Source organism: Sorex araneus, chromosome 8 (assembly GCF_027595985.1).
Source record: "Sorex araneus isolate mSorAra2 chromosome 8, mSorAra2.pri, whole genome shotgun sequence".
In the NCBI taxonomy this organism is placed as follows: Eukaryota; Metazoa; Chordata; class Mammalia; order Eulipotyphla; family Soricidae; genus Sorex; species Sorex araneus.
Genome location: NC_073309.1, coordinates 11,865,006 through 11,876,959, shown reverse-complemented (window position 1 = coordinate 11,876,959; position 11,954 = coordinate 11,865,006). Strand labels below are relative to the sequence as shown.

General features: G+C 52.8%; 2 protein-coding genes across 3 annotated transcripts in view; one reads left to right on the top strand and one right to left on the bottom strand.

Moving 5' to 3' along the window:
• Positions 1-1,587: 1,587 nt before the first annotated feature.
• On the bottom strand, positions 1,588-8,950 carry COG8 (component of oligomeric golgi complex 8). The gene is made up of 7 exons (XM_055145607.1): positions 8,524-8,950; positions 6,912-7,119; positions 5,127-5,954; positions 3,858-4,026; positions 3,259-3,506; positions 2,606-3,215; positions 1,588-2,205 (listed from the first exon to the last, which is right to left on the bottom strand). The coding sequence occupies exons 1-7, from the start codon at positions 8,886-8,888 to the stop codon at positions 2,048-2,050; spliced, it is 2,586 nt and encodes an 861-aa protein (XP_055001582.1). The 5' UTR covers positions 8,889-8,950; the 3' UTR covers positions 1,588-2,047.
• A 111-nt stretch (positions 8,951-9,061) lies between these two features.
• Positions 9,062-11,954, top strand: part of NIP7 (nucleolar pre-rRNA processing protein NIP7) — a 65,261-nt gene continuing 62,368 nt past the window's right edge. The window contains exons 1-5 of one of the 2 annotated variants that reach the window (XM_004600564.2): positions 9,062-9,177; positions 9,277-9,363; positions 9,469-9,607; positions 10,232-10,372; positions 10,582-11,483. In XM_004600564.2, the coding sequence (XP_004600621.1) occupies positions 9,122-9,177; positions 9,277-9,363; positions 9,469-9,607; positions 10,232-10,372; positions 10,582-10,701 (543 nt within the window). In that variant the 5' untranslated portion in view covers positions 9,062-9,121 and the 3' untranslated portion in view covers positions 10,702-11,483. Of the gene's footprint in view, positions 9,178-9,276; positions 9,364-9,468; positions 9,608-10,231; positions 10,373-10,581; positions 11,484-11,954 lie in introns of those variants that run through there. The other variant, XM_055145085.1, reaches the window with a different exon arrangement.

Genomic DNA, 11,954 nt, shown 5'->3' with positions numbered 1-11,954 from the left:
TTAGGGATAACTATTCAGGAATCACTCCCAGTGGTGCTGGGGACCCATATGGGGTGCCAGGGTTCAAACCCAGGTTGGCCACAGGCAAGGCAAGTACCCTACGCGCTTACTCCAGCACCCTGGCCCTTTGAGCCCGCTTCCTCACGGGCTCACAGACAGCTTGGCGTTGCTGCACGTCCTCCTCAGCTCTCGAGTGGCTTTCCCAGATGCCCTGGCATTCCTTCCTTAAGGATCCTTCTCAGGACGAGTGACACTGCATGGATGCCCCAGTCACTCAGAGCTGAAGCAACCCCATCTAAACCACGAATGCGGGGACATGTAATTCCCGCCCTACCTCTCCCCCACCAGCGTTCCTAAATTTGCCTGCTATAGCTTTTGCTGTGGGAGAGGACTTCTGAGGCCTTCGTCAGCTTCGCATGCTGTCTGCCTGGGATGGGAGAGGTTTTCCCTACTGGAAATATAAGAATTGATTCCTTCTGGGCAGGAGTGTCTCGGGCTCCTTAGCCAAACCCAGTGTCCTCTGCGGGTGTGGCCTTAACAGGAACCTCATGCACGCGAGTGGCACAGGTGCAGGCTTTCTAGTGTCCACTCGGCAGTCTGGGCCGCAGGGTCCAAATGCCCAAGAAACACTACCGGTCTGCTTTACAGTGGCACCTAGGAAGAAGTTTGGAAGAAGCTTCTGGACCTTGTTAACTGAATTTTAGTTTTGCTAAGGATCCATGTTTTCAGGTAAATAAGGGCTTTGTACAGACTTCCCCAGGGAGTCGGTATATACTCACCCCTGTAATGCTGGGCCCTATTTCTCTCCCAAGCTTAATGCAGAGACCCTGTTCACTTTTACTGGCCTCATAAGGCCTGGTTGGTGCAGAAGCTCGCACTTGCCTTCTGAGTCTCCTGGAGAGCTCTGAAATTTTTTTTTTTTTTGCTTTTTTGGGTTACACCCAGTATTGCTCAGGGGTTACTCCTGGCTCTGCACTCAGGAATTACCCCTGGCGGTGCTTGGGGGACCATATAGGATGCTGGGGATTAAACCCAGGTCGGCCGTGTGCAAGGCAAATGCCCTATCCGTTGTGCTATCACTCTGGCCCCGAGCTCTGAAAATTCTTTTTTTTTTTTTTTTGGTTTTTGGGTCACACCTGGCGATGCACAGGGGTTACTCCTGGCTCATGCACTCAGGAATTACTCCTGGCGGTGCTCGGGGGACCATATGGGATGCTGGGAATCGAACCCGGGTCAGCCGCGTGCAAGGCAAACGCCCTACCCGCTGTGCTATTGCTCCAGCCCCTCTGAAAATTCTTAATGTCTTTCTAATCTTCCTAATATGAGCCAAGTACCACTCGCCCAAGAGGTGTCAGTAGAAAAATCTTCCCCATCTACTAAAGGTGGAAACCAAGCGGCCGAGATGAACCTGTTACGTGTGTGTGGGCTTTCACTGGCACCGAGGGCTGCAGGCCCGGCCCCATAAACTGAGCGTATGCAGGAGGCCCAGGTTTGCTCCTCCACACTGGAGCCCGAGCCAGAAACCCTGCGTGCTTCTGGGTGTGCCCCCCAAAAACTAACGAGTCATTAAGCCCTTCCAGGAGCATGGGCCATTCTTTCCTGCATTTTATTTCCACCAGCAAAGTGATGCCTAAGCCAGGAGAGGCCCTGCAGCAAGATACACACAGGCCCAATGAAGGTCAGAATTTGGTGAATATGGCCACACAAACGTGGTCCGCATTTTTCAACAGTCTGGGAATACCTTGTTAATAAATTTTGGCTTTGGGGAGCCCTTATGAAGTCCTGAAAGTGGCTGACTTGTCCCACTTATCTCTACCCAATTGTCAGGAAATCTCTCCGTAGTGAAGTATTTTCTTCTCCAGTTGAAGGCAGCTTTTTGCTCACAACTCTTTCAGGGCAAATATTTAACATCTTTCCAAACAATTCGCTGTGGCCTGCTTTTGGTCGCCCAGCATTTTCTGTCAAGTGGATGCTAAGTTGGTGCAGGCCCAACTCAAAGGCCAAGTGTTTGTCTCGTAATGAGCATCTTGGATGCTGCAGGGCAGCTTCAGTCATTCACCTCCATCCAGTGGACATTGGTAAAGGTCTTGCTGTCCATTTTGTCAATGAACAGGCAGCCCTGCAAGTGGTCCATCTCGTGCTGCAGGATGCGGGCTGCCCACCCGCTGGCCTGCCACTCCACGTGCCCTCCCTGAGGGTCCAGCCCTGCAAAGAAAGAGACAGCGGGGTTAGGAAATGCTGACCCCACACCTCCCATTCTCAAGGAATCATGAGTCGCAGCCTGGGCTTCTGAGAGTAGCTGCCTTGAGCCCCCAGAGGGGTTCCCTGCTCAATGATAAGGCTGCCGCGCCCCCGCAGGAGCCAAGGTGAGCAATCTTCCGAGCACTTTCATTCGGAGCCGCCAGCTCTTTTGCTTTCGGTTCCCACCAACACAGTACAAAGCGGGAGAACAGGAAATGGGGTACCACTCCACGCCCTCCCCCACCGACCATCCTTTCACCTGCCAGGGGGCCCTGTTCCCGCCCCAGGCTCAGGCGTCACGGAACTACCGGCACCCGACGGTACTCTCCCACCTGCAGAGCGCGCCCGCCCCGCGAGGCCGCACCTGCTATCTGCACAGCCTGGAAGCGGGGCACGCAGGCCAGGAAGCCGGCCACGCTCTCGCAGCCCTCCGGGAAGGTGACCAGGCGGCGGTCCAGCACCCGCAGGCTGGGGTTGACGAACACGCGCAGGGGGAAGGGCTCCATCTGGCGGGCGGCGCGCAGGCGAGGCGCGCAGGTGCGGCAGAGCTCCTCGGGCAACTCCAGGGCCAGCACCTGCAGCGGCACCCCGAGCTGCGGCGCGCTCAGGCCCACGCAGCGCCGCCGCCGCATCACCTGCACCAGCCGCTGCACCAGCCGCTGCAACTCGGGGCCCCCCAGCTGCGCGGGCTCCACCGGAGCCGCCACGGCCCGCAGCACGGGGTCTCCGACCTGACACACGTGCAGGTACGGGGGCGCCGGCGCGCCCCGCACCAGCCGCCGCACGTAGCGCCAGTAGGAGCGCCGGCGCGCCGGGCCCTCGGGGCCGCCCGCCGCGGCCGCGGAGCTGCAGGCCCGGGCACCGCCGAGCGCCCACGGCGCCCGCAGCAGCCGCAGAACTGTGCCCAGCGGGCTCATGGCGCCGCCGCCGCCCGGCCCAGGCCCGCTGCACGCCGGGAGGCGGGTGCGCGCGCCGCCCCGGGACGCCCCGCCCGCCCGGCCCCGCACGCACCGCTCAGGCTGCCGCCTGCTGGCCGCCCGCGCTGGCCTCCGCCGGGCCCGGCTCCCCCGCCTCGGGCATCGGGGCGGCCGGCGCGGGGCCCGGCTCGGCGGCCGCGGCGGGCACGCCGGGCTCGGCCACCGCCTCGTCGTCCAGCCCCGGGAGCGGCTCTCTCTTCGGCAGCAGGAAGGCGAGCGGCTCCTGGAAGGCGCCGGCGTCCACGTGGCCCAGGTTCCCGTACCTGGAAAGCTGGGCGGGCGGGATGCCTGGCGGGAAGAAGGACAGCGCTGAGAGGTGACCGGGGAGGAAGGGAAAACGCAGGGCGGGGAGCAGCATGGGGCGGGGCACGCGAAATAATGGCAAATTGGGAAAAAATGTAAAACGATGTCTGTGGACATGTCATATAAATGGAAGGATGTGGTACTTTTGTAATAAATGTCCAGCAAAGACATCCTAGTGGGACTGGGGAAATGACTACAAGTGGGCATGAGGAGTCTATTTGGGAGTTTAGAGTAAATGGTCACACATACTCTAAACATGTACTGTATATATGGATGATGCGCTGCGTAAATCATACCAATAAAGTCGTTTTAAAAATCCTTTCTCCTTTCTCTTACCTAATGTCTGTGCTATCTGAGCCGGTGGGAAAAGGACTTGGAGACAGCGATTTAAGTAAGGAACAAGGTCTTCCAGGAAGGCAGTGCAGAACTGGACGAAGAGCTCTCGCTCCCCACTGCTGAAGGCAGCCTCTTCAGCACGATGGAACGCCAGAATTACTTTGGTGACCTGGGGCAGGGGTGTCAATCACAGGGTCAGTTGCGCTCCATCTGCAGTGCTCCGAGCTCAACGAAACACGCCACCCCCAAGCTTCGTGAGGAAAATGAACCCATCTTAAACGTACATAATATATCACCTTGCTTAAATTCATATGAATGATCCTCTCCACAGTTCTGTCACTTTGCTAATGTATTTCTTACTTAAATACACTTTGCTTACATATAGTTTCTAGTTCTAGTGTAAGAGCATCTTGAAACTGTGCAGGGAAGACATGGTTTAGACCTCACTGGAACTGAACTGGAACTACACTGGATCTAAGAAAATGCAGCAGCATTATAAAGTGTTTCTACCAGGTAGACCTCTGAAGCCAAGGAAGTAATAGCCAACAGAAAACAATGCAAGTCACAGGACCAGAAGTGGCACAGCTGGGATTTGAACCTAGGTAGCCCAGCACCATGTCTGAACCCTGTCACTATATCTCACTGTGACCTCTAAAGTTAGGCTGCTCTGTATAGAGAACACAGCTGTGCTGTGCCTGGGTTCCTAGGCCCACAGAAACTGGGATATAAAACTGCAGTTATAAACTGTTATTGTTTACATAATTATAAACAAGCTGTGGGAGTTTGTTTTGCAGCAATAGAAAACCAATACATTAGTGATTAGTGATTCATTACTATAGCTGTGCCACTTCACAGATGTTCTGTATCTCAAAGGAGACTAATCAGAGCTTCTCAACCTGAAAAATCTCTCAAGCCACACAACTCTGTATATTTTTGGGTCACACATGGTGGTACTTAGGGGTCCATACGTGGTGCTGGACATTAAACCAAGGGAAGGCTGCATCCAGAGCAAGTTCTATAACCTCTGTACCATCTCCCCTGCTCCTTTATAAAAAAAGAGCTGGGGGTAGGGGATAATCGGTTGAAGTCAAGGACTATTCCTGGCTCTGTATTCGGGGATCACTCGAGTTGCTTGGGATTAAGCTGGGGTTGGCCACATGCAGGGCCCCTGTGCCATCTTCCTGGCCCCACACTCTCCACAGACAGCAGGCATCGCCTTCACAAGGACTGGCCCATTACTAAGGTCTGGTCCCTGATGGAGGCACTTACCTTGGCAAGGGCATCCTCCAGGGCCCTCGTCACATCCTGTGCTAGGGCCACAGGGCAGCAGAGACGCAGATCATTGAAGGCGACCAGAATGTTGTTGAGGAAGCAGGCAAGGGGTGGGAAGTCTAAGAGAACCATTGGTGGCTGCAGGGTCCCAGGCTGGGTGACCGGCACAGCTGCGGGAAGGTTAGAGCTGCCCAGGATGGCTGGAGCTGAGATGAGGGTGTAGGAGATCATTTCATCCTGAAACCTCTCCACAGCTTCCTGAACTGCCTTCTGGAAAGTGCTGATGGCCACCCGCTGAAAAATAGGAACCAACTGGCCACGGAAATCCGCCCCAACGCGGCTGAAGGACAGCCCAAAGTACATGCACTGGCCCAGCAGGGAGTCTAGGCGACCGCCGATCCCCCGGTGCAGGTCGGACTCCAGCATCTGCAGGAACTGGGAGACTTTCTGCAGCACCCAGCCGTGGAAGATGGCACTCTCATTCACAATTTGCTCGCCCGCGGCTGGGCGCAGTAGTGGGTCCTCATCTGAGAAGATGGCCCGGTACTGGGTGATGATATCGAACAGATGGACACGGCAAGCCTCGATGGTTTTGGTGATGTGGAAGTAGGGATCGTCATTAGGGATGGCAGTCAAGATGGAACGGAGCCAAGCGTCTCGGGCTTGGAGAAATTTGACTCTCAGCTCCGCCTCTGTGAAGACATCCATGCACCGCAGGAAGCCAATGACGCGGAGGCAGGCAGGGAGCTGAATGTTGGTCCTCAGCTGCTGGATGAGCTGGCTCAGCATCAGCTGCATGGACTGGCGCACCTCAGTCACGATGCCCTGATGGTAGAGGAGGTAAGACACTGCAGGCTGGGAGCAAAACTCCCTGAACCCACTCCACGAACCCTGAAGACCACATTCCCACGGCTCTTCTATTCTGGCAAAGTGATCTGCAGCTGATGCTCACAGGTCCGCAAGCAAAGGTCTGCTTATCTGCGTGGTAACCTGTGATTCAAAGCTCAAAATCCTTCTTTTAACTAAATAATTCTGACTCCTCAAGCCAGCCTCGCCTGCTATGCACTGTTGTCCCTAGCTCACTATAATCTAAGCACACTGGCCATCTCTATAGTTCTTGTTATTTTGGGGCCACACACACAGGCTTACTCCTGGCTCTGCACTCAGGGATAACTACTGGAGGGCTCTGGGGACCACATGAAATACAGGATTGAACTTGAGTCAGACATGTGCCAGGCATGCATCTTATCTGCTGTGCTATATCTCTGCTCCCCTCCCTGTAGTTCTGAAACACTCTTAATTCCTCCTTCCTTAACCCTCAGCATTTGTCCTTCCCCCTTTCTGATTTGCCTTTTGATGTTTCTGATCATCTGGGTCTCAGGCTAACAGTTAGCTCAGCAGAAGGGCTTTCCTGACTGCCCTTCCTAGAGAAACCCACCCAAATCTCTCACCCCAATCCTGGTCTATTTTCTGTAGGCACTTACCACTATCTGAAAGGATCATTATTAATTCATTCCTTTGCCAACTGCCGGCTTACATTCATGACAGCCAAGGCCTGTGTGCCTTATTCACACCGTACCCAGCACCGCTGTCAGTGCCTTGCACACAAGAAATGCTTATCAGCTGCATGAATGAACATTTCATATTAAGCCTGCTGGCTGGCAGAAACTGATATAGAACATGCAAAGAGTTTTCTTAAGGTTTCTACCTACGCGGTCAGTAATAACCACACTAATTTCGAGAACTCAGTAACTCCGAGTTCTCTCTGGGCAGGTTAGCTACCTGGATGACAGGGATGGAGGAGTATTTCCTTTCCAGACGGTGGACATAGGCTGCAAGCTCCAGGGCCTCTTCATAATAGCTGTTGCGGACACAGGTGTCCATGAGCTGAGGAATCTCTAGGATCTCCAGGATCTCCATGTGTCGGTTCAAAGTCAGGGTGTTCATCCGGCGACTGGAGCTGATCTCCTCAGCCTCTTTCACAAAGTTCCTAGGGACAGAATTGCTTCCTTACTGTGCTGGACATTCAAATCTTAGCTACAGTTCCCAAGCACCTATCAGGACCTGGGCTGGATGACTGCTCTAATTTTTTTTTTTTTTTTGCTTTTTGGGTCACACCTAGCAATGCACAGGGGTCACTCCTGGCTAACGCACTCAGGAATCACCCCTGGCAATGCTCAGGGGACCATATGGGATGCTGGAATTTGAACCAGGGTCGGCCGCGTGCAAGGCAAATGCCCTACCCGCTGTGCTATCACTCCAGCCCCTGACTGCTCTAATTTTAATCCTCAATCTATACCTACAGGTAAGTACTCTTTTGGAGACAAATCCCAGAGGTTCAGCAACTTGTCCACAATGGCACAAATACATGACAGAAATGAAACCTGATCTGCCACTTTAGTTTGTGGCAAAGATACCTTGGTTCTTTGAATATTTTCTTGTTAGTGATATAGCAATAGGATCTATTTCATAATGATGCAAGGATTAAATGGCATCACCTGTGAAAAGCACTATACAGAGGTTGACAGAGCAAGTGTTCCTTTAGTAATAATCATCTGCATTATTTTCTTAATAGCATCAACTATTAGAAGTCACACCAACTTACAAATTCCCTTGGCCTTAGTTTTCTCCTGTGGAGAAGTCTCCATTTCCCCTCCATAACCGTGGAGACCTTCTCAATGAAGTCCTCTATTCTGGGATAGGGAAAGGTACAAAATCTTCAAATTCCAAAGATTCACAGGGGATTTAACTTTCATCGGTGACTGGGTGCCAGAGTGAGGGAATTTTTGCTAATTTTTGGTGCTTTCACATGGGCTGGTTTCCTTGTCAACTTCTATGAGTGAAACTTTTGGTTGGAGCAGATGAGATTTGTTCTGAGCTATTCCTATCGTGCGTGTCATTATATAAATATGCGTATGAAGCTAGCACTGGTGAATACCTGAATCTAGTTTATGCTTTACTTGTACTTTTGTTTAATGCTCATAATTAAAATTCCTGTGGACCACACAACCAACCCAGCTCAACACTCAGGGTCATTCCCAGTGATGTTGGGGGGCCCATAGGGTTCTGGGGCGTGATCCCAAGGTTCCTGCGTGCAAAGCTTATGCAGTGGACCATGAGCCATCTCCCTGGTCCTCACAACATTCTTAATGTGGAAGGACGCGCTGCTGGGTTCCAATTCTGACGCAGGCACGAACTGCGCCCTGACACCTCACCGTGCCTCCACTTCCTCATACACCCAATGGTGCCAGCAGTGCCCACCGCCAGGCTGAACTGAGATCAACAAAACGACGGAGGGCCTGGCTCCAGGGAGGGGCTATTCCAAGACTTAGCTGTCGCTACCACCGCCGACGGCCGCTATTCCAAGCCCCGTCAGCGCCCGGGCCCGTCGCACCTGCAGCTCTGCTGGAAGCTGGGCAAGCGATCGAGCAAGTGGCCGAGCGACGCCTCCACGTCGCCAAAGAGGCGGTGGATGCGCTCGGTGCACTCGGCGCCGCGGATGAAGGTCTTGTAGTTGGCGAAGGCCAGATCGCGCGTCTGCTGCAGCAGCTGCGCCCGCTCCTCCGCCAGGCGCTCGGGCTCGCGTCGCAGACGCTCCAGCCCGGAGCCGCTCAGCTCCCGCAGATAGCGGCCCACGTCGGGCTTCTCCCGCCACTGCGCCTCCGGGAAGCGGTCGCGGAACAGCGACGCCAGGAGCCCCTCATCCTCCACCTCCCCGAGAGCCGTGGCCGAAGCCGGGAGGCTCGCCGCAGCCGCCATCTTCCCGCCACGGCGTCACACCTCCAGCCCCGTGAGGGCGCCGGCACCGAGCTTGCCCTCCCCGGAAGCGACTCGGACAACTTCCGGTCTCCGCCGGTCTTCCGGTCGCCCGCGCGAGGCGAACCGGAAGCGGGCTAGAGAGGCCGGCTTTCGGTTGCCAGGGAACGGCTGGCGGCGACTTCCGCTTCCGGCCGGCGAGGCACGAGGATCCGGTGCTCGGACCCAGCGGGAAAATGCGGCCTTTAACTGAAGAGGAGACCCGTGTTATGTTCGAGAAAGTCGCCAAATAGTAAGAGCGCGCCGCGCGGCGGAGGGGCGAGGGGGCCGGTGGGGAGCGGCGGTGGGGGCGCGGCGCGGACGCCGCCTCAGGGCCTCTCTCCTTCCTCAGCATCGGGGAGAACCTTCAGCTGCTGGTCGACAGGCCCGACGGCACGTACTGCTTCAGGCTGCACAACGAGCGAGTGTACTACGTGAGGTGAGGCGGGGCCGGGGGGAGGACCGGCGGCGGCGCGTCCCGGGGCTGCGGGGACCCCCCCAAGCCGCCCGCAGCCGCCTCCCCCCCACTTCCTTCCCCTTGTAGCGAGAAGATCCTGAAGCTGGCCGCCAATATCGCAGGGGACAAACTGGTGTCCCTGGGCACCTGCTTCGGCAAGTTCACGAAGACCCGCAAGTTCCGGCTGCACGTGACGGCGCTGGATTACCTTGCCCCCTACGCCAAGGTTTGCTGGGGAGGCGGGGATGGGGTGGGGCGGGGCGCGGGGGGGAGGTAGGGACGGGGGAACGTCGAGGGGGCCACCAGCTGCTCGGAGAGTGGAGGGATGCATCCTGAGAGACGGTCCTTTGCACCTGGAGCATGTTCAGTCGCTGACACCGCATAGAGCCCCCCTGGCACCCCACGAGGAGTGATTCCTGAGCACAGCAGTCAGGAGTAAGCCCTGAGCACTGCCAGGTGTGACCCCAGAACCCCCTGCTTAAAAAAAGAGAGAAGGAAAGAATCTCTTCGCCGCTCTGGCCTAAGGCTGAGCAATTTGAGAGCTACAGGCCTCTTTCTCGATGTTCCTTAAAGTGATTTTAAGCAGGGCCAGAGCGCGATGGTCCAGCGGGGTAGGGCGTATGCCTTGCACGAGGCCAACCCGGGCTTGATCTTCAGCATCCCATAGGGGCCTCTGAGCACCTCCAGGAGTTATTTCTGAGTGCAGGGCTAGGAGTAACCCCTGAGCATCTTGGGGGGTGGCCCAAAAATCAGAAATGGGAAAAGGAATTTTCACAAATGATTCGTTGATCCTGCAGCGTCTTACCTGTTGGGATGTTTATCTCCCTTGGGTTTTCTGGTTTTTGTACAGTACAAAGTGTGGATCAAGCCTGGAGCCGAGCAGTCCTTCCTGTACGGGAACCATGTGTTGAAGTCTGGTTTGGGGCGAATCACAGAAAATACTTCTCAGTATCAGGGAGTTGTGGTGTATTCTATGGCCGACATCCCTTTGGTGAGTAGCTATGGAAACTTACAGAAAATATCAGTTCTTTTTTATTGAAGAAAGGGGTGTTTTTGGTCTGTGCACTCAGAGGTTTAATTTTCTCAGCATGTTTTGAATTTTCCCAAAGATAAGAGCTCTGCATCTTTGTGCACTCCAGCCCTCAATGCCTGCTTATCGAACGATTTGTGTGAATCAGTGTCTCTTCTTTTGAATCCCAGGGTTTTGGGGTGGCAGCAAAGTCTACACAAGACTGCAGAAAAGTAGACCCCATGGCGATTGTGGTATTCCATCAAGCAGACATTGGGGAGTATGTACGGCATGAAGAGACTTTGACTTAAAATGAAAACACCGCAAGGACTTGTGGCTGTGTGGAGGGGCCTAGCTTTGTTTCCTGTGTCTGTGTGGGCTCCGCCATCGTGTTGAATGTTGTCGACACTGTGACCTCTTCAGGGACTTTTAGCTTAAATGTTCTTTCTATTACAGGTGAACTACAGGCTGGATTATTATTATTATGGAGAGATGATTTATAAACAGGGTTTCAGATTTTTGTGTTTGTGACTAAATAGAATACTGTGTCGTGTTTGAATCAGAGAACTCCTTGTTCTGATCAAAGGTCTCAAGTCGTTGGGACTGAGGACAAGAATAGCGTATTGTTATCTGTGATAACAGTTTTTTCTAAACTCATCAGAACACAATGGATTTTCTCCCTTATTTATGTATATTATGGAAGGACGATAACACCATATCTGAATAGTAGGTCACATTTAGGGTTTTACAAAATGAAATTTGTCTAAATAAGATAAATTTATTTTGCTGATTTTGTGGATAGTAGATGCTGTTTGGTAAGGAAGAAAAACTTTGATTCAAACCCTCATTCTAACCCGTACCATGTCTATGGCCCTCGATGAGTCATTGCATTTTTTAAACTTTACTTGCTTGTATTTAAGAAACAAAGGCATTTTAACCATCTACCTAAGAGGTTTTTAAAATTAGAAAGCAGGATTATAAATTGCTTAGTACAATGCCTGACAAATGGTAAGAATTGTTTTTATATTGCATATATTGTATTTCAACTTTTTTTGCTAAGTGGAACTTATTAATACAATTTTATTATACTGGCTTTTATGAACTTTTTTGCATTCTATTTTGAATGGTGTGATTCCAAGATGTTATTTTCATTATTATGATTTCCATAAACATAATTCCTCTATGAACTTTTTCTAACAGGACAAAAAGACTAATGGGACTCTGAAGCAATAATTTATTATTCCATCCTTCTCCATCTCTCCTATAAAATAAATTTTAGTAGTGTAATAGTGGCAATACAGTGGGTTGGACTTTGGCCTTGTACATAGCCAGTCTGGATTTGATTCTTGGCATCCCTTATGGTCTTCTGAGCACTGCCAGGTGTGGCCCAAAAACCAAAAAAATAAAAACTTTTCAAGTACAAAAAGTACCAAGTTTTTTTTTTTTTTTTTTTAATGAAACATATAAAGCTGGATTTTACATCTCCAATTCCATTTTTTTTTTACAACTCTTGTCCCTTCGAAGAGTCTCTAGTTTTTGGTTTTGGTTTTGTGGGGTAGGGGCT

Bases quoted from the DNA above. Each gene is read 5' to 3' on its own strand.
- COG8 (XM_055145607.1), bottom strand. From the start codon at position 8,888: ATGGCGGCTGCGGCGAGCCTCCCGGCTTCGGCCACGGCTCTCGGGGAG. The intron at 7,120-8,523 runs GTGCGACGGGCC...TTCTGTCCCTAG, and splicing joins AGCTTCCAGCAGAGCTGCAG to GAACTTTGTGAAAGAGGCTG. The intron at 5,955-6,911 runs GTAGCTAACCTG...CTCTACCATCAG, and splicing joins CCTCCATCCCTGTCATCCAG to GGCATCGTGACTGAGGTGCG.